We start from the raw sequence: 27,570 nt of genomic DNA on the forward strand, positions 1-27,570 counted from the left end.
GTGTGTTTTTGTTTTATTTTATTTGACCTTATCAGAGATTAAAACCTGCATTGCAAAAGGACCTTGTAAATATTTGTGGAATAATTTGGATAAAGATTCAAATTGTCCCAAAATATTTTTTTATTATTTTTTTTATCCATCATAGAGATTTTGACCTTACATTCTTTAACTGTTTGTTTGTTTGTTTTTGTATTTGTTTGTTGTTGTTTTGTTTTGTTTTTTTAAACCTCATTAGAGATTTTAAAAAACCTTATGAATATTTGTAGAATAATTTATAGTGGAAATTCTCAAAATGTCTGCCATGTTTTGAGCAGACATTTTCAGTTTCTTTTGAGATTTATTTGTGGAATATTTTTTAGGAAAGAGATTCAAAATATCTGATCATTTTTGAGCTTGATTCAATTTTTGCACTGAAAAAACAGAATTTTAGCATTTTTAACCTCATTTTTGAAGATTTTAAAATGAAATGAAGAGGAGATTTGACATGATGACAAAGATGGCCATCCTTTAGCACGGAACTGGATTCAAGAACAGGAAAGGGGCTGTTTTTTGCTTAAGTATTGAACTCATTTGAAGAAATGAAAATGGAGCAATATGTTTTTCAGCCTTTTTTATGAAGATTTAATGCTGGATTACAAAAACACATTATAAATCAATGTGGATTTTTTATTTTTTTTCTTCAATTATTATAAGGGTTTAATGAGAATTCAAAGTGGACTTGTTTAGGGGATGCTCTCTCCCTAAAATAAATAAATACAGGGTTTAATTTGCCACATCTGACTGAATTTGCAATATATATAAGGTAATATTAAATCGATTTTATATTGTCTGGATAAGGATCTAATATGGCTTAGTTAAAATTCAACTGGCCCAAAGTGACCAGCGAGATGTCAAATGTGAATACTGACCCTGCGCCCTGTCCCTCTGCTGTGGATTAGCACTGTTGTTTGAGGCTCCAGTCGTTCTTCTTAAAGTGGAGAGAACAGAGTTTGTTTGGAGGATGTTTTGTTTCCATCACTTTAAACCGTTGGATCCTCAGAGATGCTGAAATGCTCCATCTGCTTTTTCATTCTTTCCTGGTGCTCCATTTTACAACAGGTAAAACACAATCAGGTTTTTAAAGGTATTTAGTTCCATGCAGTCATTTGTTTACTTTACTCAGCCCATCCCATAGCATAGTAAAGGTTGGAGCACCTGATTGGTCTGTTATTAATGTTCATATCTTGATTTAGGGACAAAATAGTGAAATAAAACATGCACAGTAGGTCAAATCCTCCAGCTGAGGTAGTCCTGACCAAGACTAGCTCAAGCTCCTGACAGGTTTAACCCAGAGACACTGAAGGATGGGTCAAATGCAGGTTTAATCCAGAGACACTGAAGGTGGATAAAATGCAGAGGATGAGGATAATAACATGGACCTTAAGCTTTTCAGTTTTCAGCCGATCAGACAAGGCATCATACATTTATGTTATTTCTTTATTGTAACTGAACCAAACCTCCCCTGTGTTTTCTGATTCCAGATCCTGACCACCAGAGCCGTGCCCTGCTCCTCAAACCTCTCTGTGGTCCACAGTGAATCCGAGTCCGATCTGGTTCTAGTCCAGTCCAAGTCCAGTCTCTGTAACTTCACCCTCTTCTTCAGTGCAGAGGGCAGACCGGAGGAGGACCACAGCCAGGGGCACAGGTGTGAGCTGGACCCAGGCCTCCCTCACCTCCCTCTAGGCTTTGAGGACTCTGGATCCCCTGGGAGAGCCTGTGGAGAACCCCCTGGAGGACCTCCTCTAGTCCGGTACCGCTGTCTCCTCTCTGGGCTGGAGCCTGGGACCCGGTACAATTTTACGGTGGTGTCAGGGAAGGACGGAGAGAGGAGTCGAGGACAACTGCACACTGGTGAGGAGCAGTTTGCTGAAGGACTAAACTACACTACTCTTTGGAGTCAAAAACTTAGTAAAAAAAAAATAAAAAAAATATATAGTTCTTAATAATAATGAGGCAAATAATAAATGAGAAAAGGTAAATGAATCCTGCATCATGATGCGAATGGCGCTGCTCATGGTTATAAAATTCGAGCTCAGTGAGTCTGTGGAAAAGAATAGCGTTTTGCCCAATAACATCACACAGGACAGTCACGGATATTGAGGCAGTGGTGCCATATTGGTTCTATCAAAGTTTTGTCATATGGGGTTTGAACATACTGTGTGTTCTATGTTAACCCTTTGTGTCCCTGTGCTCAGTCCCGGCCGCGGTGTCAAACCTCAGACTCGACTCAAATGGCAGCTGTGACTCTCTGGGTGTGTCCTGGGAGCGTCCTGCAGGAGGAGTAGAGAGTTACGAGCTCACGCTATCCGCACTGGGCACGCTCTCTCAGGTGAAGAAGCTCCTCCCCACTGATGATGTCACCGATGTCATCACTCGGGCGCGGTTTGACGGTTTGATCCCGGGAAGAGTTTACAAGCTGAAAGTCCAAACGCGAGCAGGAGACCAGAGCAATGAGACCAGTACCACAGGACAGACAGGTGAGGGGAAATCTGCAGAATCAAGCGGAAGAAAGTTGTTGCTAACGCTAGTGAGAGCAACCTTGGGCAAAGAGGACGTCCGATTTTTCTGTTATTAATGTTCATATTTTGATTTACAAAACAGGATCATGTAGAGCAGGTTAATACGAACATTTTAAGACCAAAATGATGAGTCTGACAGCAGCAATTACATAGAGAGGGGCCACAGTTTTTCAGTAGAAAGTGAATATGCTATGTCCATTTGCAGTGGATGGTAGAAGCCTATTTACATCCATCGGCACCCATATTTGTTTTAGTTTATTTGGATGCTTCACCTTTGGCTCCGCCCTAGCCACAATGCTGCCCTGTGATTGGTCCAACTGCTCTGATCCACTGTATAAATGAATAATAAATAATATGAAATACAATGTACATTCTAACTCATATTTCCCACTCTTTCCCTTTCTCTTTCTCTCTCTGCCTCTCTCTCCTCAGTGCCAGAGCCCGTGTCCTCCCTCTCTCTCTCTCCTGTGGATGGAGGTCTGCTGCTGCGCTGGACTCCCCCTGGTGGAGACTGGCAGTACTACACCGTGTCTCTGTGGAACTCTTCATCTATTTTAGTGAACGAGACTGTGACGAAGCTCTGGACTCAGCACCTCTTCACAACCTCCACGCTCCGCCTCCGACCAGGAAGAATCTACAGGGCAAAGGTCACGGTGCACAGCGGCATTCTGGGAAACACACGCCTCTGCTTCGGACAAACAGGTCAGACACTGCAGACAGAACTAGACAACTACGACTTACAAGTATAATCAGGTTTAGCATCTAATTTTGGTCCAAATACATTTTTGAAAAGTTTTGTTTCTAGCAAAGACTAGACCAGGTTGCCAGGAAACTTCACTCTTATCTCTATCTTTATTTTTAATATAAATTGATCAGTCTGGTTTCCACTCCCTCTGTGGAAACCATAATCATCCAATCAGATTTGTTTATTTCAGTGATTCATGTGAAACAAAGGAGCTCATTAGTCAACATAATTTTGAACAAAGTCACATTTCCCTCTCCTCAGATGAACAGAGTTTATTATTTTGTCCTTTCTTTTTTTCCTCGTAAGCAGCCATATTTGCTTTTTGCTCTGATTAGCTAATCCACCTGTCAATCACGCCCATCTGAACTCTAGGAGATTTAGCGGTGACCAGAAACATCTTCATAAAGTATTAGAGAACTTTGATCTTGATCCCATGCAAGACAAAACTTAGACTGCATTAGTTTGATCTCTCAGTGAAAAAATCTCCTTCTTATCACTGCTGAAATCAACGTAAGTTACAAGAAATCACAAAAAAATCTCTCCCCCTTTAGTTCCTCTGTTTCTTCTCCTCCCTCTTTTGTTCTTTACTCTCCCTCTCTCCCTCCCTCCTTCACTATTTTTCTAGTCTCTCTCTCCCTTTCTTTCTCACTACCCCCTCTCTTCTCTCTTTCATATCTGTATACTCATCCTGCTCTTTCTCCTCTTTCATACCTGTATACTCATCCCTCTCTCTCTCTCTCTCCCTCAGCTCCTGCTCCGGTTCAGTCTCTCTCTGTTCGTCACAGTGGTGAAGCGTCTCTGAGCGTGTCGTGGAGTCGTCCTGATGGAGAGTGGGACCTCCTCACAGCTGTTCTGTCTCAGGTTTGAATATTCAACTAAATACAGTAAATAAATAGGGTCTGTGCACAACAGCGACCTCAACCTCACTGTTAGCATCACTACATCTTGTTCAGTTTTATTTTTGCCAAATCATGCTAAAATGAATACAGCACGTTAAACGCTACACAAATAAAAAGAAAACAGTTTAGAAGGAGAGATGTTTGTCTCTCAGTGCTAACGCTAATGCTAATTTTGAGGCATAACAAGTATTAAAACATCACAAATAAAATGTTCTACATATAAAAATAACTGGTTAGTCTTTATTTTAATTAATTTTAATGTTAATATGTTGTTTATTTTATGTTTTCAGAGTTTAATAAAAGTGACTATTAGTTTTGAGACACAGTGAGCTAGCTAGGGTGCTGCTGTGTACAGAAATCTACAGAGAAAAAAGAGGAAATACTTGTGGTTCACACCATAGAGTTGTTCAGTGGACTAATAAGAGATACTGCAAACCTCTGAGGTGTGTTAGTTTTGGTGTACAGTACTCAGCTCCTCTCGTCACACAGATATAAGGCAGTGACTTACAGAATCCTGTCAGAACTGAAGAAGCTTCTTGAATGAGGTTTTAAACGTTTACATTTGCTGTAATGATGTGCCCTCCCTCGTCCAGAAAAGTTTCACAGTGCACCTTTAGCACTGTGATCAGACCGTGGTGTTTACATGTAAAGTCTATGGAGGGTGCTCGTCTAGGCTCCAACTAGAGGCATTTGTTGTGATCTGCACGTAGCATCAGTTACTTACAGATTTGAAAAGTATTATATGAAAGCTTGTGTTATAGTTATGACCATGATACTGTTGCTTGACTCTGATACCCTCCCGTACATTGGGTGGTGATTATCTGTGATGTTTTTTTCCAGCGAGACGTTGTAGTTTCACAGAAGACTCTTTCTCCAGACTCCTCCTCCGTCTCCTTCACCTCTCTGACCCCGGGACAGGCCTACGAAGTGTCTGTGATCACCACCAGGGGGAACCAGAGCTGCTCTGCCAAAGTGGCAGCTAGAACAGGTCAATTTTATTACACCAACGTCACACTATTCTCTTCTTAGGGCACTATTTAGGGGTCTGAATGTCCAGCAAAATTCTCACAATGCACCTTGAAAAGTAATGTCCAGGGGTGACGTAGAGTAGACCACTATGCACTGGGAAAGGACTGGGCCCAAAAGAACTGAAAGAAAACAGAGAGAGCAGCTCAGGACCTCAATCTGCCGTACATCTTCATCTCAAAGCCACCAACCACTCCTTTGAAGATAGTGACGTACAGATCTTAGCCAAAGAAAATACATGGTTTGAGAGAGGTGTTAAAGAGACTTTTGTTAAGTTTTTGTTAAGAAAGACAATCTATTCTTGAATAAGAATGGGAGCCTTAGACATCATCTATCTCCTATTTATAACTCCATCCTCAGACCCAAATCAAAACAAAGAAAACAATACGGCACACCAGAGCAACCATTAGGGACATGAATGATTTAGCTAAATATGACTCAGGCACAGTTTAACCTTAGTGTAGCTCAATAGACCTAGCCAACAAACAGAAACTGTAAGCAATACATGTGTTAGTTTCAGTGTAGCTAGCTCCCCCCTTCAGATAGATATAAGACAGTGTCCACCAGTCATCTAACCAAAACTGAAAAAACGTCTTGAATGAGCAGCGTAATGTCTTCAATCCTACAATTTTTTGCTCAGTTGACAGATATGAATTTCTCTTTTACTATGGATTAGATCTGGACAAATGAGAGATTACACAGACATCATTAAAACAACCATAAAGTGCATATGACAGGCCATTCATTTGACAATTAGATTTGAATTGTTAATTGTTAATTTTCATCACTTTCTATAGATAGTCCCCTGCTCTCCATCTGGGATTATGACATTATATTTTAGAATGTCCTAAACTTGAGTCTCCTCTTTTATGCTCTGTCTCCCAGCTCCGGCCCAGGTGTCCTCCCTCCTCCTGTCCAACGAGGGCAGCACTGAGTCTCTGCTGGCCCAGTGGGAGGCGCCATTGGGAAGCGTGGACTGGTACCAGGTGCTTTTGGTCCAGGGCAGCACCATCATCAAGAACCAGAGCGTCCCGTTTAACACCACGAGGCTCACGTTCACCGCACTGAGGCCTGGCGCCGAGTACAGAGCAGTGTTGACGGCCGTGAGGGAGGGGAGGGAGGGCAGGCAGAGTGTGGGGGAGGGGCGCACAGGTGAGTGACCACACCGGGGGGGGATGGGGGGGGCATAAGGAGGAGAGGAGAGGGAGGAGAGAGAGAAGAGGAAGGGGAGAGAGGAGAGCGAGAGAGGGAGGACATAAGGAGGAGAGGGAGAGGAGCGAGGAGAGTACACTTCAGGGCTGTGTTGACGGCCTTGAGGGAGGGGCAGACAGGTGAGACCAGACCTGAGTCACCAGATACTGACTTGATCATGTGACAAACTGCTGTATTTCCAGTGATGGCACCAAGTCTGGATAAGCTTATATTTCAGTGCATTATGCCGCCAAACCCAGTGCATTACATATCTGTCATGTTTGGGTGACATCAGTGTAACTAACGCCAACCAAACCCGTTACCCTAGCAGCGTGAGTCAGTGCCTTTTGTTAGGGACAAAGGATGGACGAGCCTTTGACCTGGCAACTAATGAATAGGTAGAATATAGTCTCATGCACTAACTTAATGTGAGTGGCTCTGAAAATATATAGAAATATTAAACAAAACGTGATATTTTGAGGAGAGATGAGTTCCACATCTGCTTCATTTCCACAGCTGCTTCAGTTCTTGGAAACCTTTGGCATTGGTTATATAAGCGATGATAAACACAGGGACAGGCCATTGTGACCTGAGACAAACGGAGGATGTACCTGCTTTTATCTGATTGGACAACGCTGGAATGTACAGGAAGCACTCGAACGCACCACAACATCGCGTCCACACACTTCCTGTTTGGCCAGGAAGTGGAAATACTCACCAGGAGGAATGAAAGTTTAAAGAAAAAATAGGCTACGGAAGAGATGAGGAGGGTTACACAAGTTTAAGAGAATATATAAGGACCTAAAGGAGATGGACCTGGTTTTTACTGCTTTAAAAACACAAAAAACAGAACTAGTTCATTTTAAACAGTTTGCAGTGGTCCAAAGTTATTCCTCACTTAACTTATGCATTCAGATCATCCTAATTATTCAACATGATGAGTTTATAAGCGCTTTTCACATCTCTCACAATAAAGCTAAGAACAACTAGCAAGCTAATGGCACTTCCTGATTACTAGATAATAAAATGCTTTATATTTAGATGCAGACAATACGCAGCAGACTTATTTTAACCTCAAGAATCGTTTATGCAATATATCTGTACTGGGTCAAGACACATTTTGCAGAAATACATGGAAAAAATCAGGTAGACTAGTAGCAGTCGCAGCAGTAGTAGTATTAGTGGTAGTGGTACTAGTAGTAGTAGTAGTATTAGCAGCAACAGTAGTAGTAATAGTAGTAGTAGTAGTAGTAGGTAATTGAAATAAAAGCACATGATTTTCAGTGGGACGAGTAACACAAAATGGCAGGTGCAGGACAGAGAGCGACAGGAGCAGACGTCTCCTCAGCCTCTTGTTGTGATTAGAGTCTTTAGTACAGTTCATTCAGTTCATTAATCTCTTCCTTCTCTCCTCCATTCCTCTCTCTCTCTTTTCCTCTCTCGATACTTTGTCTCATTTCTTTCCTCCCCTCTCTTTCTCTCTCTTTCTCTTCCCCTCCTCTCTCACTTTCTGTCCTTTCTCTGTCTCCCCCTCTCTCCCCCTGCCCACCTCAGTCCCGGCTGCAGTGGGTGAGGTCTCTGTCAGTAATAATGGCCGTATGGACTTCCTGAGCGTGTCGTGGCGCCCTCCCGTGGGGGATGTGGACAGTTACATGGTGGTGCTCAAAGACCGTCAGAGGACTGTCCACACTCTGGTCCAGTCCAGGTCCAGTCCTGAGTGCGTCTTTAAGTCTCTGGTTCCGGGACGTTTGTATGACATCACCATCAGCAGCAGGAGCGGAGCATACCACAACAGCACCAGAGTACAGGGGAGGACACGTGAGTATGAACCATAGACTGTATATATAAATGGACATGGCTGACCTGCTACCCGCCGCAAAGTGATCATGGGTGAACTTTGGGTCTATCGACTCTGGCTCCAGTTCACTTTATATTGGAAAACTGTGGCTCCTCTGTCTGTAACTGCTGCTGTCAGACTCATCATTTTGGTCTTAAATGTTCATATTAACCCGCTCTACATGATCCTGGTGTTTTTATTTCTCTATTGTGTCCGTAAATCAAGATATATTAATAACAGACAAATCAGGTGCCTTCTTTCCCTGAGGTCACTCCCACTAGCGTGAGCAACAGGCTTGACAGTGTTGCTGCCGGACCTGCTAAACTAATGGTGCGGGCGAAAGGGGTGTTACCTTCAATAGCCTCGCACTGGATTGGCTCATTGTTTGCTATGGTATTTACACTCAGAATTCCTAATATGGAACTACACTCCAAATTGGCCCTTACACTTATATATTCAGATAGAGACACATACAAATGTGTCTCTTTCTCAGTTTATGGACAGACCTCATGTGCTCAGAACCTCTAGAATTCACTCACTGAGCTACAGAGGCTGCACTAGCACGATTCTTGATCAGCTGCAGGTGCTGATGTTTAGGGAGTGACCATTCAGATCAGAGAGAGTTCTGTAAGGTTTAAACCACCTCGATTTCAACATTGGAACTGGCAACTAAAATGAGAGTCATGTGAGGGTCATTCTGATATCTGATTGGATAATCGTCTTGAACCAAAACACCAAATTATAACATAAACAAGGTCCCCATCATGTCCAATGTTTTTGTAATTAAGAATAAATTAGCATTACAGTAGTTATCAGTAAAAGTCATATTTGATTTGAACATATTTACCTGATATTTGGGGACACAGTGAGTTAATTTATCTATGAACTTGAGTCAGTGAATTATAAATCTCTGTCCTTAAACTGTATCTGCCCCTCCACAGAGCCGGCTCCAGTGCAGTTGCTCACGGCGACGCATGCAGCACGGGACAAGTACCTGAAGGTTTACTGGAGCCATGCCCACGGAGACCGTGACTCCTACGAGGTGTCGATCCAACACAGCTCCCAGTCTGTGCTCAACATGTCTGTGCCCCCAGACCTGAGCGAATGTGTGTTTGAGAGACTGGAGCCTGGCAGACTCTACACCGTCCTGGTAAACACACGGAGTGGGGACTACGAGACCAGTGCCTCCACACATGGACGCACTCGTGAGTCTAATACACACACATACAACACACAGCTTATGTCATCAACATTCGCTGGGGGTGTGATGCTAACTTTAAGCACTGCTCTGTCTGAAGCTCTGTTACTGAAATTAGACTTTAACCTGAGCTTTATTTTAGCACAATCTGACCATGAAGAACTGACTTAACTGGAAGTACAACAGGTGAGCTGTTGGAGTTGCAGCTGCAACAGTTCACCTGTTGTGCTGTTAAACAAGTCCTTCTCAAAAACAGTCACAAGCTAGCATTAGCCAATAGTTTTTCAGTTAGTCACTCTCACCTTTTTGTGTATAATCAAACTCCTAATCAGCACCATGAATGCTCAGATTGATCACAGACTCCTGAAAATTTGCTGTTTAAATCCATTTTGTTTTTTTTCTGTTTTTTGTTTTCAGATTACCTTAAAACTTTTTGACAGTGTTTGCTAATGTGCATATTATGTCATTGTTCTGATGCTTTGACCAATCAGATTCAAATATTTATCATGGCGTTCCACCTTTTCCTAACCACTTTCAGTGAGAGCAGTTCCAGATAAATGCCTAGAATTCAGGTTAATTGTCTTAATGTAATGCTAAGTGTAATACCCACCATCTCTCCTTCCCTCTCTCCCTCCATCCTGTCCCTCTCTTCACAGTCCCAGCTCCGGTGCGCTCCCTCTCCCTTTCCTCCTCCTCCTCAGACTCACTTTCGGTCTCTTGGCTCTCAGCTCCAGGGGAGGTGGATCACTACGAGGTTCAGCTTGTGTATAACGACATAAAAGTGTTCCCTCCTCAGACTCTGGGGGGCGCCGTCGACCACTGCACCCTCTCCTCGCTAACACCAGGGCGGCGCTACAAGATTCTGGTGTCCACGTTCAGTGGCCCAAACCAGAGAGCAGTCTACATTGAAGCACGCACAGGTACCAGAACTAAACCAGGAGTAAACTAGAACTAATCTAGGACTAGACCAGGATTAGACCAGCACTAACCAGGACTAGACCAGGACTAGACCAGGACTAGACCAGGACTAATCCCAAACTAAACCAGGACTAGACCAGGACTAAACCAGGACTAACCAGGGCTAGACCAGGACTAAACCCAAACTAAACCAGGACTAGACCAAGACTAAACCAGGGATTAAACCAGAAACTGGCTTTGAAGGGCAGCAATAATGTAAAAGGATATATAAAGCTGGGAGGGCATCTGACACACAGGGAGGGCATCTGACTCATTTGAATATACAGTAACAGCATGGCAGGGCATCTAACACACAGGGCTATAGGAGGATGGGAGGACATCTGGCACACATATATAAGGGCTCTGGGAGGGCATCTGACTCTGCTTTCTTCAGTCCCTGGGCAGGTGAGGAATGTGCACGTGTCTAATGGAGGAGACAGCAGCAGTCTCCGTGTGTCCTGGTCCTCGGCTCTGGGGGACGTGGACAGTTATTGGGTCTACCTCTTCAGACAGTCCCGGCTCTTGGACTCTAGACCGGTCCCCAAAGACCAGACCCAGGTCCAGTTCCAGTCCCTCCAGCCAGGCCAGACCTACAACCTGGTAGTGCAGACTCTGAGCGGAGAGAGAGACAACAACTGCACAGCCACCGGCAGGACAGGTGAGACATGACTCAGACAGGTGAGACATGACTCAGACAGGTGAGACAGGACTAAGACAGGTGAGAAAGGACTAAGACAGGTGAGAAACGTGAGACGGATACATTTAATGCCAAACTGTGCTATGGAAATAAAGTTAGCTTTAAACATGACAGTTGTTTCTGCCCATTTAACAATGTTTATTAAATATCACACTCTAAAGTTTGGACAGCTCAACCTCCGTCAACTCCTCCACCAGTTTACATTCATCTTTAGGGATCAGATCAGATGAGAATATATAAAACATTTTGTTCTTTTGTCCCCTCAGTCCCCTCTTGTGTCTCTGGGCTCCGGGTCTCTCCTCTTCCGTTGTGGCGTTCTCTAGAGGTGTCCTGGGAAAGGGTACTGGGCGTGGCAGACGGGTACAGTCTCACCCTACAGGATGACGGAGGTACTGCAGTGATGAATGCCTCTGTCCCGAGCTCCCAGACGCAGCACAGGTTTGAAGAGCTGAGTCCGGGAAAGAGGTACACAATCCTGGTCCAAACCCAGAGTGGAGGAGAGAGGAGTGAAGCCACCAGCGTCCAAGGAAGGACAAGTAAGAAAGACTTTATATAGAGCCACTTTATATAAGATAATATCTAAAACATACAGGAATAGAGACACTTAATATAAAACAATATATAGAACAGAACAGAGGAAAGAGGAGTGAAGCTACCAGTGTTTATGGGGGGACCACAGTCTGTACATATGAACATGCATTGCTAACCTGCAAGCCACTGCTTTCCAAATTGGAAGTGATCATGGGCGTGCTTCTGGCTCTATCGACTCGACATTTCACTTTCTATTGAAAATCTGTGGCCCCTCTCTCTATAACTGCTGCTATCAAGCTTGTCATTTTGGTCTAAAAATGTTTGTATTGACTCACTTTACATGATCCTGGTGTTTTTATTTCACTGTTGTCTTGTGTCAAGATATGAACATTGATAACAGACAAATCAGGCGCCTTCTTTCCATGAGGTCGCTCCTGCTAGCATTAGCAACAGGTTTGATTGCTAAACACACCACTGGTTAGGGATAGTAGCCAATTCTTCACTGGTGATAACTATTTATATGTGAGGCAGTTCAGCAAAGTTATTAATATAATTTCTACACAAAAGATTTTTAGAGCAAAACATTGCATTTTAGACACAAGGGGTGTATATAATTTGATATTATAAAAGTTGACAGTGATATTCTGAGTCTCTATGTGTCTCAGGTCCAGCTGCAGTCTCAGACCTGGCCCTCCGCTCCGCCTCGTCCTCCAGCCTGTCCTTCTCCTGGACGCCGCCGGAGGGCGTGTTCGAGGGCTTTGAGATGCGTTTGTACCGAGAGGATGAGTCTGTGCAAGAGCAACGCAGAGGAGGCAGTACGGTCTTCCTCTGCACCTTCTCTGAGCTGAGACCTGGAGCTGTGTACAAACTGGTGCTGGAGACGCAGAGCGGAGATAGGAGCAACCAAACCTCCATCTGGGCTAGAACAGGTACAGAGGAGGGGGAGGAGGAGGGGGTAGAGGTGGACGAGGGAGGAAAAAGGAAAGAGGCGAGGAGGAGAGAAAAGGACGAGAGGAACATGATTATATGCAGAGGAAAACTGAGGGTTGTTTGATGCCGCTTGTGGTTTATTTTCTTTTATTGCTCATGATGAGCATATAATTATGAAAACATTTATAGAAGTCAGTCAGATGTAAAATATCTTAAAAGAACATTCTCCCAAACTCTACTGTATAAGGTTGGCCCAGTGCCATCATAGTGTTTCATTATCTGACCTCTGCCCCTGTCTTTCCTCAGTCCCAGCTGTAGTGGGCGCTCTCACGGCTCACAGCTCGAACCTTACAGACTCACTGGATCTGACCTGGACTCGGCCTGAGGGAGACCTGAGCGGGTTCACTCTGGTTCTGTTGGAACCAAACGGGACTATGAGATCAGAGCAGGAGACTGGACCAGACCAGACCCAGGTCACCTTCTCTCAGCTCACACCAGGCAGGAAGTACACAGCTGTGGTCACCAGCAAGAGCGGAGAGCTCCGAAACAGCGCCACCATACAGGCCCGCACCGGTATGACTTATGATTTAAACTGCATATTTCTAATTCTGACTTAGTTTGTGTGGAAAAAGTTGACTAGAACTCTAGGACACCAGGGCTGAACTAGTACTAATCCAGGACTCAAACAAATACAACAGGAAAGGTTTAACAATATCCTTTTTAATATTTGGACAAGATCGCTTTTCCACAGATCTGGCCTGTAACTTGGCCTGATTTGCATCACGTGTTTGTCTCTGTGGAGATTGATACATTTAATGCCTCACTATACTGGGGAACATTCCAGCCAACTTATCTTATAGAGACAAACAGGTGCAAGACCCCTTACTAGAAAAGTTACATAGTGCAGTTTTAAAGAGGGGTATTCTGCAAAATGCACTTTTTATAGCCTTCTTCCATGTTATAATGTTGATTTCTCATCAAAAACATACCTGAAGAGGTTTTTAATGTCACCTATGCATGTTTGAGTATTTTAGCAATCTCCCCTGGGCCTTGTTCAAACCCTCCTTATGGTTAGCTGTAAGATTCTGAACAAGGCTCCGCCCACAAGCCTACATCATCCATACTCACACACCACAATTCTCCATAAATATACAAAAACATGATACAAAACTGCACACAGAAACTCGACAAACCTGATGCAACGTGCAGTAGTTTTATTATTGTGTTGTGATAGCACTCTGAAGGTGGTGTGACTGAAGAGCAAAGGTAAGGGAGAGTCAGAGCGTCAGAAACAAAACTGAACACGTTAGTACGTTGTTTTGGGTGAATACAGCATTTTCATAACAATAAAAGGCAACATGGATATGTATTACAGCCTATAGCAGTAAAATACCCCCTCTTTAACAACCCATAGAATTAAATATCTCATCTTTAAAAAAGTTTTTTTAAATCTATATCTTGTCTCCTCAGCGCCCCTGCCCCCCTCCTCCCTCCTCTTCGGCGGCATCACAAACACGTCTCTGGAGCTGACCTGGACCGTGCCCACTCACTGTGACTATGATGACTTTGACCTGCAGTGGATACCACAGGACCCGCTGTCCGTCATTAACCCTTACCACAGCAGGACCTCCGGCAGCAGGATCCTCCGGGGCATGTACCCAGGGAGGCTGTACCATTTCAGGCTGAGCACAGTAAGCGGGGCCCTGGAGGGAGAGGGCCACAGGACATACAGCCAGAGCATCACGAGGAGCATCAGGACCAGTGAGTCCACAACCACTCACTACAACTACTATTTTTATTAGATTTTTTAGCCAGGATTTGTTCTGGATTCAGGCCCTGTTTAAATAGTATTGTTTTTGCAAATGTGTCCATGGGGTCTTCTTCTGTGTAAAAGCTCCTAACCCTGTAGTTTAGACCTCTATAAACATGTTCTGAAACGCATGGGATTCTGGGACGAGTTTAAAGTTCAGATTTCAGTTTGTCTCAGATGTGAACGCTCTTGGACGGGTTTAAAATGTGACCTGTGAATTTCCAAACTTTCTCCCTCTCCCCTCTCTCTCCCCTCTCTATCTTGCTCTCTCGCTCTATCTCTCTTATCTTTCTTCTGCCTTTCTCTCTCCTCCCTCTTTCCTCTTACCTCTGTCTCTCTCCCTCTCTTCTCTTGCCTCTGTCTCTCTCTTTTCCCTCTCACTCTCTCCTCTCTCTCTTCCCTCTCCCTCCCTCTCTGTTCTATCTCTCCTCTCTCCACTCTCTCTTTCGCCCTCTCTCCTACCTGTCTCTTCTCTCTTCTCTCTCAGAGCCTGGCCGTGTCCACTCTCTTCACTGCCGCCCTCAGAGCTCCACCTCCATTTCCTGCTCGTGGGTACCCCCAGAGGCCGACTACGACTCCTACACAGTTGAGTGCGTCCTGCAGGAGGCACAAATCCTGGTCTATTCCCGAAGGACTGGTCCCGAGTCCGGCTTCTACCTGATATCCGGTCTGGAACCACACCGACGCTACACCGTCACAGTGAAGGTCATATCTGATAGGATGACCAGTGAGCCAGCCAGAGACAGTGTGGTCACCATGATCGACCGTGAGTACAGAGCCAGGACTAGACCGGGACTGAACCAGGACTAAATCAGGACTACACCAGAACTAGATCAGGACTGAACTAAGACTGACGCAGAACTAAACCAGGACTAAACCAGGGCTGGACCAGGACTAGAGACCAGGACTATAGATCAGGTCTAGACTAGGACTAAACCAGAACTAAACCAGGACTAACCCAGATCTGAAACCTCTCCCCTTTCTCCTGAGGTCCCCCTGTCCCTCCCCTCTCCACTTGACTCCTGGTTTAGACACATTTAGTTTAGCCCTGATTTAATCCTGGTTCTGTCCTGGTTCAGTTCTTGTTCATTCCTGACCTACTCCTGGTTTAGGCCTGGTTTAGTCTCCGGTTTAATCCTAGTTCTGTATAGATGTACCTCCTCTCTCTCCCCAGGCCCCCCGTCCTTCCCCTCTCCACTCAGGTGCTGGTTTAGACACATTTAGTCCTGGTTTAGTCCTGCTTTAGTCCTGGGTCTTTATAGATGTACCTCCCTTCTCTCCTCAGGTCCTCCTGTCCCTCCCCTCTCCACTCGGGTCACTGAAGTCTCTCAAGTCTCCACGTCCTCCATTTTGTTTGGGTTTAACTGCAGCTGGTTCAGTGATGTGAATGGAGCTGTGAGGTTCTTCACTGTGGTGGTCTCAGAGTCTGATGGTACTTTTACTACAGTACTGCTGCTAAGGTTTCTTGTTTATTCACACTGTAGATTCTCACTGAAGCATCAAAACTATGAATGACACATATGAATGTAGTGAACAAAAACATTTTCAAAATAACTTGTTTTAGATTTTTTTTAAATATCCTTTACCCTTTACTTTGACCCTGTTTTGGTCTTTTGTCATTTCTTGACCCTGAGGCTCAGGAGTGAAGTGAAAATCATTTCAGGGACTATCATGAAGCTCACTGAGAGAAGCACAAGGGTTTGAGCTGTCCAAAAAAGCAAAGAGAGGATCTGAATATGATATATAAAACGTGTTTAGTTATTTCACTTTTTTTCTTTACTACACTCCAACTACAACTCCATATATCTTACTTTATATATTTGATGTCTTTTGTGGTATATAAATGTAGAAAGTAGTAAAGAAAGAAATACACTGAAGGAGAGGGTGTGACTTTTGACTGGTCGCGTTCATAGAATAGAAACATAAACAAAACTTCTAAACATCAAAAAGAAAATTCAATTATATGAAGCATTCATATTTAAATCTTATGTGTTTTATACAAACATTCTGGTTCAGACCTGGTTCACTGATCCAGACTCCGTTAATAGGGCCACATTCATATTTTAAAATTACATAACATGATTTTATTCATTACAAAGTTTATACAAATTATAAATGTGATAACTATTCGCACTCTCCTCAGACGTGACCAGTGTGCACCCAGAGCAGCGCCACCCTCTGGCCTCCTACAGGGACTATATCTCAAACAGCTCCGTGCGCTCCTACCAGACCGGCTACTTCCCCAGTGTATGCTCCGGAGGTCTGAACCCAAGACCAGACCTGGGTTTAGACCTGGGTCTGGACCTGGGTCTGGACCAGGTTTTGGACCGGTCTGGAGAGGGGTTCAACATTAGCCTGGGGACTGGGATGGGTTTGCTCGGAGGACCCTGCTCAGAAAGTACAGAGATCTACTGCGATGGACCGCTCAAAGCAAAGACTGCATACAGGTAACAGCAACCAACCTTGTAATATAGAGCAGAGAAGAAGCAGAGGAGGAGCAGTGGACAAGACGAGGAGAGGGACAGAGGAGCAGAGGAGCAGAGGATGCAGAGGAGAGGTTCATATGAAGTAAAGGATGCAGAGGAGTAGATGGAGCAGAGGATGCAGAGAAGAGGGTCAGATGGAGCAGAAGATGCAGAGGATGAGCAGAGGGAGCAGAGGATGAGCAGAGGGGGCAGAGTATTCAGAAGATGAGCAGACAGAGCAAAGGATGAGCAGAGTATGCAGAAGATGAGCAGACAGAGCAGAGGATGAGCAGACGGAGCAGAGGACGCCTGATGGTTGTATTTTGTTGCAGGGTCAGTATTCGAGCGTTCACTCACCTGTCGGCGGAGGACTCAGGTTCTTCTTCTCTGTTCTCGGACACGTTCCTGTCTCTTCCTGTTCTCACTGAGGCTGGTGAGGTTCTGCCATGGATTCTGCTCAAACATGTTCACATGACGCAGATAGCCACAGTGAAATAAAACTGTTACTGTCCTTAAAGATGCACTGCGTAACGTTTCTGATGCTTTGCATGGAATGTTCCAAAATATGTCATTAAACGTATCTGTCAAACATTGATTTAATTACAGTTGCTTTATATAGAAATACATGCTATCTTACTACATGCAGGCTCGGCTCTCCACAGATCTGACCTGTAATATGGTCTCAGGGCTTCACCTGCTTGTTTCCATAGAGACAGATATATTTAATGACATATTGTGCAACATCTGTAGACAAAGTTTCTGTAGTGCAGCTTTAAACAACATTTTAGAAACAGTGAGTTGAGTGTTCTAAAGTACTATGGCCCTGACACTTCCAGCTGTTTCAAAACCCAGCTCTATTTTCATGTTTTTCATATGTTTTGTTAGTATTTATTATAGATTTTAGTATTTATTATAGTTTTGTTAGTATTTATAGTATTTATTATTTGTTAGTATTTATTAGAGCCGTACAGTGGTATGTACAGTGGAGTGGATATATCCGTACCTTTTAGCCAAGTCATAATTTTGTTCCCTTCACCACAAACAAACCTGGAGTTGTATTTAATTTCATTCACACTGTTTTTTGTAATCCTCTGTTAAACGTCCTTTGCCTCTGAGCCTCATCAAATATACAGTTTGAAATGTCCCACGATTGTTGCATCACAGGTAGAAAACCTTGTTCAGTTTTAATGTCTATAAATAAGACTTGTTCAAAGAATTTCTGCTGGCATAATCCAAAATAGCTCTCGACATAAACATCACTGGTTGAGCGATCAGATCCACTGACCCACTGATTGGCAGTGCGATTCCAGCTCTTAAGGATGAAGGCTGTTGTTGAGTCCTTGGTTAAAGGCCAACAACAAAATATGCTAGTATAATATCTGTTCTGTAATGGGGTTTTTTATGTTTTATATTGTATGGTTCTGTTTATAGAACCGTGGAGTGTTTATATAATGTTTTTGTATGTATCTCTGCGTATTTAGAGCCGTACAGTGGTGTGGTGGAGGGCATTGGCGCTGCTCTGTTCCTCGTGGTTGTTTTGGGCGGAGTCACGGCTCTGCTTGTGTGTCGACTCAAAGCCTCTAAAGTGTAAGAGACACTAAAATGGTTTACTCCAGGCTAATGGGGACTATTAAAGATGCACTGATGGAACTGATGGAGGGTGTGTCTTCTGATCACTATGGAGAAAATGACATTTGTAATGCCAGTAATGCACAACTGTGCCACATTCTTGATCAAGTTTATATGGTGCACCTTTAACTACAGTCCCCTTTAACACCAGCCCTACTCGACTCTACTCAGTCCTGCTGGGCCTTGTAGTGTTTCCATTATGCAGTTGAATCTGGTCCATGAAAACTGCCCACAACAATTAAATATTGATAGAAACACTGTGCTAACAATGAGTACCACCAGCACAATCAGAGACAGAATAGTTTAGAACCTGCTTGGCCTGGTTAGAGCATGGGCTGAGCAGGAACTAAAATAATACCTGGTACCAGTTAAGAATGGCCAGTGGAAATGCTCCAAACCGGGGTGGAGTAGGGCTGATGGAAACAAATAAAAATACACAAAAATAAAATAAAATTTAAAAAAAAATATATATATTTTGGGGAATAATAGTCATCAGATCATATTTTTGAATCAAACTTTGGGTCTTTGTCTGTCCAGAATCGAGGAGACTCCGATCGTACGCAGGAACTCAAGGAGAGAGAGGCCCACATCTGCGGTCCACCTCGGGGTCAGAGGGTAAGACTTAACTTAAGACTTAACTAAGAGACAATGTTCAATGCTTAATGCTTAATATATATATATATATATATATATATATATATATATATATATATATATATATATATATATATATATATATATATATATATATATATATATATATATATATATATATATATATATATATATATATATATATATATATATATATATATAAAATATATAAAATATATAAAATGTATGTAGTCTCAAATCTTTACTACTTTCTTACGTTTTGCTTTTTTGTTGCTCTTGAAAATGCACCATGACAGAGAATAGCAATGCACATGATTGAATGGAGCTTCTGTGTTAATTAATTACCATAGACTGTATACATTAATGGACACAGCTAACCTGCTAGCCTTTGTGTTCCAAACAAGAAGTGAGCATGGGCGCTACCAGCTTCTACGATTCCAATACACTTTATATTGGAAAACCTCTCTCTAAACGTTGTTGTCAGGCTTGTCATTTTGATCTTAAAATGCTTGTATTAACCCGCTCTACACGGTCTTAGCATTTCTCGTAAATCAAGATATGAACATTAATAAAAGACAAATCATCAGGTTTGCTCCTGCCAATGTTACCAACAGGTTTAATTGACAGCATTGCTAAGCACCCACCCCCAGCTAAACCAGCGGTGTGGGTGGGAAGGGGTGACTCCTTCAATAGCCTGGCTGTGGATTGGCTCTTTGGTTGTTTTGACACTCATGGTTGGAACTTGGCTCCAAATTGGCCCCTATAACTGCTCTAGCCTCAATGAGCTTCATTTGACTGGAGCCGAACACTGTGGATGACGTCACACTCACTTCGTCCACTTCTTCATACAGTCTATAGTTATTATCTAAGAAATGCTATGCAAAATTATCAGATTATGTTTTACAAATTATGTCTTGACAAGACTAAATAAAAACCAACCAAATTTAATGCCATACTGTGGAAAGTTCCAGACAAAGCTGTAACTTCTTATTAATATTGGTGCATAAATGATAAATGCTTTTGTTTCATTGGGGGAAAAAAAAACACAGAGCCAAGTCACAATAAAACATGTTTAAGTGTAAAAGTGCATACAAAACATAAAGACAAAGATTTTCTGACCATTCACCTTAAGGAATCGTTCAAAGGAACCAACTTGCTCACAAACAATACCTCATTAGTTCATGATGTTCAGGAATTAGGTCACACAGAGGGCGGAGCCTTTATAACTCAATATAACTCTATATAACTCTATATAACTCTATATAACTCTATGGGAGATTCACTGTTTCTGAAAGAAATCTCCAAACTTCTGATCCACAAATGTTGAACCGTCTTATTGTTAGTTTTGGATTGACTTCACAAACTTGTCATATTAAAGCCACAGTATGCAATATGGTTGGGTTTATTGCCCTGAAAAATGTATAAGAACAACTGTCACGGGGGGCTTGTATCTCCACAAACCTGACTCTTATTTGGCCTGGAGGAGGTCCTCTTCCTGCTTGTTTCCATGGAAAGGTAATTCCTTTGACTATGATCTTCCACAGTATAGCATAAAATGTATTTATCTCCATGGAGAATGTATGGTTTTAACTTTGTGACATGCCACCTCCAAAAAGTTACACACTGTAGCTTAAAAAAATCCAGTTGACTTAATAATATTGTTTTGAATATTGTCACACCTGGAGGAGGAAAAAATAAGCAACTTTTAAAGTTTGAACAATAGTAATTAGACTTTACCCTTTATTTCTGTTAATGATCATAGATCTATTTAATGTCGTGACGCCATTTTAAACCCAGACAGCTCCTTGTTTGGCACCTGTTTATTTTTCTAAACCAGTTCTGGTCTTACGTAAACTTTGTCCTGTCACTGTTTTGTTCAGTCCACCAAAGCAATTTAAACTATGTGGTCAGATCGGGGTCACACAGGATTAGTAATACTATAATTACACACCTAATACTAAATAATGATGGCCACGCCCCCTTATGTGCGAAGAACACATGTCCACACCCCCTTCTGCACCGTAACTGACGTGAGCACACAGGACAGCACATTTATAAAGGATTAGTAAAACATTAAAATGGTTCGTGCCCTGGATCTTCACTAGAGGCAGGATATAAACAAACCATGGGGACAGTCATTATAACAGAATGTGTGAAGGGCATCTGGTCTGAACAATGAAATAATGACATTTTAGTATTATAAAACATGCACTGTGGGAAGGGTTGTCAACTGAAACTTTTCCTGAACAGCTTTAGAATGATCTTGAGCTGCATCAGAACAAGTATAAGACACATAGATTAGTAAAACTGTCAAACTGTTGCTAAGGCTAGTGGGAGCGACCTAGCCTGATTTGTCATGTTCATACATGACAAATCAGGCACCTTAATTAATGTTCATACAAAATCATGAAATAAAATGGATAAATAAAAGGATCATGTAGCGTGGTTTAATACAAACATTTTAAGACCAAAATCAGGAGCCTGACAGCAGCAGTTACAGAGAGAGGGGCGAAAGTTTTTCAATGTAAAGTGAATTGGAGCCAGTCGACGGGAGGGATTACACAGATATAAGGCCATATGGGAATAGAAAAGAAAGTACTGCCATTTAATGTGGAAAATCACATTCTATTGTCTAAAGAAAGAGTGTTTTTATTATCATTGTGGTATTATTGAGTCTATTCCTTAGACTTCCTCCAGTTTGATAGTTTGAAATAGAAAGAATAAACCAACATTATAAGGTCTATAGGATATAAACCTTTCATGCATATATATATATATATATATATATATATATATATATATATATATATATATATATATATATATATATATATATATATATATATATATTTGTTTTTAGTTGTAGTACAGAAAAGATGCTTTACACCAGCGTTAGATAAAGCTCATTTCCATGTGCAGGCACTGGGCAGGTTAGCAGACAATTAAAATACACTCAAATATTCACCTATTTACTTCCAAACATGCACTCTCCCATTTTTTCATTCAAATATATCACACTCCACAGTTCCACGTTAAACAGGGGACCGCAGTGGCTCAGTTTGTAGAGCGTTAATCCTCTGATCTGAAGGTTGGCTGAATCCTGCTCTCGACATAGATATCATCGGTAGAGCAATCAGATCCACTGGTTGGCGGTGCGATCCCGGCTCCCACAGATGAATGCTGTTGTTGTGTCATTGGGCAAGACACTTAACCCACCTCATCCCCAGTGTGTGTGTGAATGTATGTGTGAATGAGTGAGTGGTTCCTTGATTTAAAGAGCTCTGAGTGCCTTGAAGTTGGAAAAGTGTTCTATAAAACATAGTTAGATTTTTATTGTTTTTAATTCTACTTCTATTGTGATGCTGTGGTGGAGAATGACAGCTTGGGATATTTTTATACGAATAGGAGGTCTTAATACAATCTGCAACCAGAACTTTTCAGAGCTTTTATCCATATTATAATTGTTTCTTCTCATTGAGCTTCTGAAATTGTATTTGGAATGATTCATGTTTGAGTATCTTTAATCGCTTATTTTCAAGACACCATTTTGCCGATCTACCCCTGTTTTTATCTCCATCGGTACACGCCCACTGTGCCATACACACTTCCTTGTTTTATTTTCTTAATCGTGGGCACTTGTAGGATTCGGCAGTGTCTCTTGGTCATTTTGGTACAAATGTTAAAAAAAAGGGCTGTTCTAGTGTGTGCGCACGACAACATCACAGCACACTTGTGATGACTTTTACAGCAACGTCAGCTCTCATTGGACACCACAGTTTTCTAACATGGAAGTCAGCGGATTTGTTTCTTTTATTAAGTCATTTTAGGTTAATATTGTGATTTAAAATGTGTAAATTATAACGTAATGATCCAGGGGTGTCAGCGATTAAAACACAAACACAACAGGGCTGATTTCATAAGATAATAACTGCTTGATAAGTCGTAGTAATCTTGATGTGTATTTGACTATAGTATTTTCCTTTCTCAAGTGCAGTAACATGTGTCCTCATTTCAACTTTTATTTTAGGTAAAACAAAAGACATGTTATGGCTGTTCTGTTGGCAAATCTCAGTGTAAGGCTCTCACATTAAGATAACTATTCAAACTCATTATCTTTAAATTGGTACTTTTTTGCGGTGTGGAACTTTTCTTGCTTAAATAAATACAATGAATACAGGTCAGTGTTTTAACTCTTAATGAAACACACCTCCACTTCTCCATGTTGTGCTTTGTTTTCAAACAGCATCACTTCCTGTTGAGTCAGTGTGTTTTGTGATCAGCTGATCCAAAAGCATGTCCCTGGACCACAGCCAAACACCAAACGCTCCCTCTCCTTTCTCTCTGTCCTAGACTTTCCTCCCTCCCTCCTCCTCCTCTCTCTTTTCGTTCTTTGTGTTCTGTTCTTCCATCCTGGTAATACCTCACCTGTCTCTTATGGTCATCTGTGTGTCATGTGACTAAACTGAGTGCTCTGATTAGCTGGTGAGCCTCATATAAGCAGATTCATTCTAATAGGTGTCGCCTTCTCTCCACAGACACAGACGCATCTCCAGGTAATGCCTCGCCCTCTTTGAATAAATGCACCCTTTCATCATTTCACATATTTTTAATTAAAACAAGCAGAGAGTATTTATATTTAAATGACATATAGTGGATTTAAAAGTTCTACTTCTAATGCTACTACTGCTGCTACTGTTACTTGTACTACTGGAGCTGTGGCTACTATTATAACTGATACTACTTCTTAAACTGCTAAAACTACTTCTACTACTGCTACTGTGACTGCTGCTGCTACTAATAATACTGCAGCTTCTACTACTACTATTACTACTACTACAGTTTTATCTGATAGTATTGTATTGTTTTTTTGTTTTGTTTCTCAGTCCGATAAAGATCATGAACTTCGAGACTCACCTGGTGAAGCTCCAGGCTGACTCCCACTACCTGCTGTCCGAGGAATATGAGGTAAAACAGCCATGTAACTGCAATTAGGGGAAAAAAAGTCCTCATAATGGCACCATATAACATAGATATATTATACAGGGCTCTATAGAACTCTATGGGATGGTTCCAATTTTCTGAAAATATAGTGAAAAATAACTGAAGGCACTGCTCTGTTTGAGGCTTTGTTAGACTTTACTCTGAGCTTTGTTTAAACACAGTCTGACCATAAAGAACGCACTTTGCTGGAACTACAACAGGTGAGCTGATTTGTGCTGTTAAACAAGTCCGTCTCAAATAACACAAGCTCGCTAGCATTAGCCAACAGTTTTTCAGTTAGTCTCTCTCATCTTTTTGTGTAAAATCAAATTCCTAAACAGGACCATGAATGCTCGGATTGTTCACAGGCTCCTGAAAATGTTCTCTTTAAATGTATTTAGTTTTAGATTATCTTGAAACTTTTTTGGCTGCATTTGCTAGTGTGTGCATTGTGTCACCATGGTAACTGCTGAACATTCTGCCATAGAAATACATGTAGAACAAATTATTAATATAAAAATGAATATCAGGTGTTTTGTACTGTAGCTGTTGATATGTGACCACTCTGCCCCCGTGTGGTGAGTGCAGGACCTGAAGGACGTGGGGAGGAACCAGCCTCTGGACACTGCTCTACTGCCAGAGAACAGAGGGAAGAACCGGTACAACAACATCCTGCCCTGTTAGTATCTTTACAGTGTGTATTATTATTATTATTATTATTATTATTATTATTATTATTATTATTATTATTATTATATGGACATGTGGGCAACGGCTGCTCTATACGACTCACTGGATGAACCTAACCAAGTAAAAGTAGGAACGTACTGTACTTAAGTATACATTCTGTATTTCACTGTGCATTTTACAGTGGATTTTTGTTTTTTTTTTACTTTTACTCCACTACCTATGAGAGCAGGTACTTTCTACTTTCTATTTTTGAACTGAACTGAAAAGTAAGTATTTTTTATTATAGTTTGAGACCCGCTGAAAAGGCTGAGGGTTTATTTTTATCAAGATCATAATTTGAATTAAAAAATTCAGTTGTTTTTGTTGAACCAAATTCAGCACAAATCTTTATCAAAATCATTACATCTGAAGCTTTATAAGAGCTTCCACCACTGATAAAACATGATACCATATATGTATGTTCATTTTTAAACCCTCCTGGTTTGAAAAACTCAAACCAGTATTTTTACCAATATTTTATCAATGAATTTCAGTGAGTTTAATTTTTATTTTTGTTTTATTTCCAGATGACTCAACGCGTGTGAAACTGTCCCACACAGACGATGACCCAAGTTCTGACTACATCAATGCCAGCTACATCCCCGTAAGTCTCTGTCCATTAAGAACACCTGGTTTAGTCCTGGTTCAGTCCTGGTTTAGTTCTGGTTTAGTCCTGGTTTAGTCCTGGTTCAGTTGTGTTTTAGTCCTAGTCCAGCCTCATCTTTTACTATACGTAGCATTGTGTGTGTGTTTGTGTGAGAGAGCGAGAGTGTGTACATGGGGGTGAGACTGTGCATGGTTGTGTGTGTACGTGTCCATATGTGTGCATGTGCTAGACTGTGCATGTGTATGGTTGTGTGGGTTCAGGTAGTTATGGGGGTGGTTGGGAGGAAGTAAAGGTGGGATTGCGGTTGATTGATAGATAATATAAATGGTGTATGTTTTCAGGGTTATAACTTCCGTCGTGAGTACATAGCAACTCAGGGGCCTCTGCCTGGGACTAAAGACGACTTCTGGAGGATGGTCTGGGAGCAGAACGTTCACAACATTGTTATGGTGACACAGTGTGTGGAGAAGGGCAGGGTCAGTATTTGAGTTTTAGTTTATTTTGAAGTGAATGTTTAGCAATACCCCTATGACAAGAAATAAAACAAGGACCGTGATGTCACCCGGCATGGCCTGGGGCTGGGGCTCACACACAAGCGCCTGATGGCCAGGCCTTTGCCCACGGGGCTCGGCCAGGCTCATCCCAAAAGGGTGGGTCCGCCCCTTCCATTTCATAGGTTTCGGGGGTGCAGAGGACTGGGCAGCAGTCGAGGACGGGTGTCTCGACAATGCAGTCCACAGCACAGCATCTAGCTGTAGCGACGTGGAATGTTTACCTCGCTGGGGGGAAGGAGCCTGAGCTCGTGCAGGAGGTTGAGAGGTACCAGCTATATAGTCAGGCTCACCTCCATGCACAGCTCTGATATCCAACTTCTTGGGAGGGTTTGGACCCTCCACTTTCCTGGCATTTCACATGGGGCGAGGCGGCAAGCTTGTGTGGGCTTGCTTATAGCCCTACAGCTCAGCCATCACATGTTGGAGTTCACACCGGTGAACAAGAGGGTCGCGTCTATGCGCCTTCGGGTTGGGGGCAGGTCTCTCACTGTTGTGTCGGCCTATGGGCCAAACAGGAGTGCAGAGTACCTGGTCTTCTTGGAGTCTCTTGGAGGGGAACTAGACAGTTCACCAACCGAGGACTCCATTGTTCTACTGGGGGACTTCATCACCCACGTGGATAACCAGTGACACCTGGAGAAGGATGATCAGAAAGAACGGCCTCCCTGATCTGAACCCGAGTGGTGTTTTTTTTATTGGACTTCTGGGCTAGTCACAGTTTGTCCACACCATGTTCGAGCACAAGGCTGTCCATCAGTGAACGTGGCACCAGGACACCCTAGGCCGGATTTCGATGATTGAGTTTGTCATCATGTCAGACCCAACAGACCCAAGCATAGGGTCTTCAACTCATGCATCCGAGAGAGCTTGTACCGCATCGTGGGGGAGGTTGGGGACATGGAGTCCGAGCGGGCTATGTTCTCCACTTCCATTGTCGATGCGGCCACTCATAGCTGTGGTCAGAAGGTCTCTGGTGCCAGTCGCAGTGGCAATCCTCGAACCCAGTAGTGGACTCCTTTAGGCTGAAGGAGTCCTATTAGGCCCTGTTGGCTTGACTCTTGGGACTCTTGAGGCAGCTGACAGGTACCATCAGGCAAAGCATGCCACAGCCTGTACAGTCGCAGAGGCAAAATAAATAAATCACACTCCTCAGCCTTCCCAGTAAGGTCTATTCCAGGGTACTGGAGAGGAGAATTTGACCGATAGTCGAACCTCAGATTCAGGAGGAGCAGTGTGGTTTTTGTCCCGGTTGTAGAACACTGGACCAGCTCTATACTCTCCATCGGACTCATGGGAGTTTGCCCAGCCAGTCCACATGTGCTTTGTGGATTTGGAGGAAGCATTAGACCGTGTCGCTTGTGGTGTCCTGTGAGAGGTGCTCTGTGAGCACAGGGTTTGCTAAGAGCTGTTCGGTCTCTGTATGACCAGACATGCACTGTTCCTAGTGCATTTTGGACTCCGCCAGGGCTGCCCTTTGTCACTGATTCTGTTCATTGTTTTTATGGACAGAATTTCTAGGCACAACCATGGGCCAGGGTTTGTTTGGTGTGGAGACCACAGGATCTCATCTCTGCTGTTTGCAGATGATGTTGTCCTGATGGCTTCATCAATC

The 27,570-nt window shown here is 42.7% G+C and overlaps 1 protein-coding gene across 1 annotated transcript in view; it reads left to right on the plus strand.

The window, feature by feature from the left end:
* The window catches only part of LOC117372525 (receptor-type tyrosine-protein phosphatase beta-like), a 36,065-nt gene that overhangs the window by 5,873 nt on the left and 2,622 nt on the right, over positions 1-27,570 (plus strand). The window contains exons 3-27 of the mRNA XM_033968343.2: positions 1,521-1,890; positions 2,235-2,516; positions 2,991-3,260; positions 4,052-4,164; positions 5,043-5,190; positions 6,114-6,380; positions 7,974-8,237; positions 9,198-9,461; positions 10,111-10,374; positions 10,806-11,069; positions 11,375-11,644; positions 12,305-12,568; positions 12,876-13,142; positions 14,040-14,330; positions 14,867-15,145; positions 15,665-15,811; positions 16,523-16,826; positions 17,177-17,277; positions 18,326-18,431; positions 19,011-19,088; positions 23,624-23,641; positions 23,972-24,053; positions 24,657-24,747; positions 25,325-25,401; positions 25,746-25,880. Coding sequence (XP_033824234.2) covers positions 1,521-1,890; positions 2,235-2,516; positions 2,991-3,260; positions 4,052-4,164; positions 5,043-5,190; positions 6,114-6,380; positions 7,974-8,237; positions 9,198-9,461; positions 10,111-10,374; positions 10,806-11,069; positions 11,375-11,644; positions 12,305-12,568; positions 12,876-13,142; positions 14,040-14,330; positions 14,867-15,145; positions 15,665-15,811; positions 16,523-16,826; positions 17,177-17,277; positions 18,326-18,431; positions 19,011-19,088; positions 23,624-23,641; positions 23,972-24,053; positions 24,657-24,747; positions 25,325-25,401; positions 25,746-25,880 — 5,016 coding nt within the window. The remainder of the gene's footprint in view (positions 1-1,520; positions 1,891-2,234; positions 2,517-2,990; positions 3,261-4,051; positions 4,165-5,042; positions 5,191-6,113; positions 6,381-7,973; positions 8,238-9,197; positions 9,462-10,110; positions 10,375-10,805; positions 11,070-11,374; positions 11,645-12,304; positions 12,569-12,875; positions 13,143-14,039; positions 14,331-14,866; positions 15,146-15,664; positions 15,812-16,522; positions 16,827-17,176; positions 17,278-18,325; positions 18,432-19,010; positions 19,089-23,623; positions 23,642-23,971; positions 24,054-24,656; positions 24,748-25,324; positions 25,402-25,745; positions 25,881-27,570) is intronic.

The sequence above is a fragment of the Periophthalmus magnuspinnatus genome, chromosome 6 (assembly GCF_009829125.3).
Source record: "Periophthalmus magnuspinnatus isolate fPerMag1 chromosome 6, fPerMag1.2.pri, whole genome shotgun sequence".
NCBI classification, from domain to species: domain Eukaryota; kingdom Metazoa; phylum Chordata; class Actinopteri; order Gobiiformes; family Gobiidae; genus Periophthalmus; species Periophthalmus magnuspinnatus.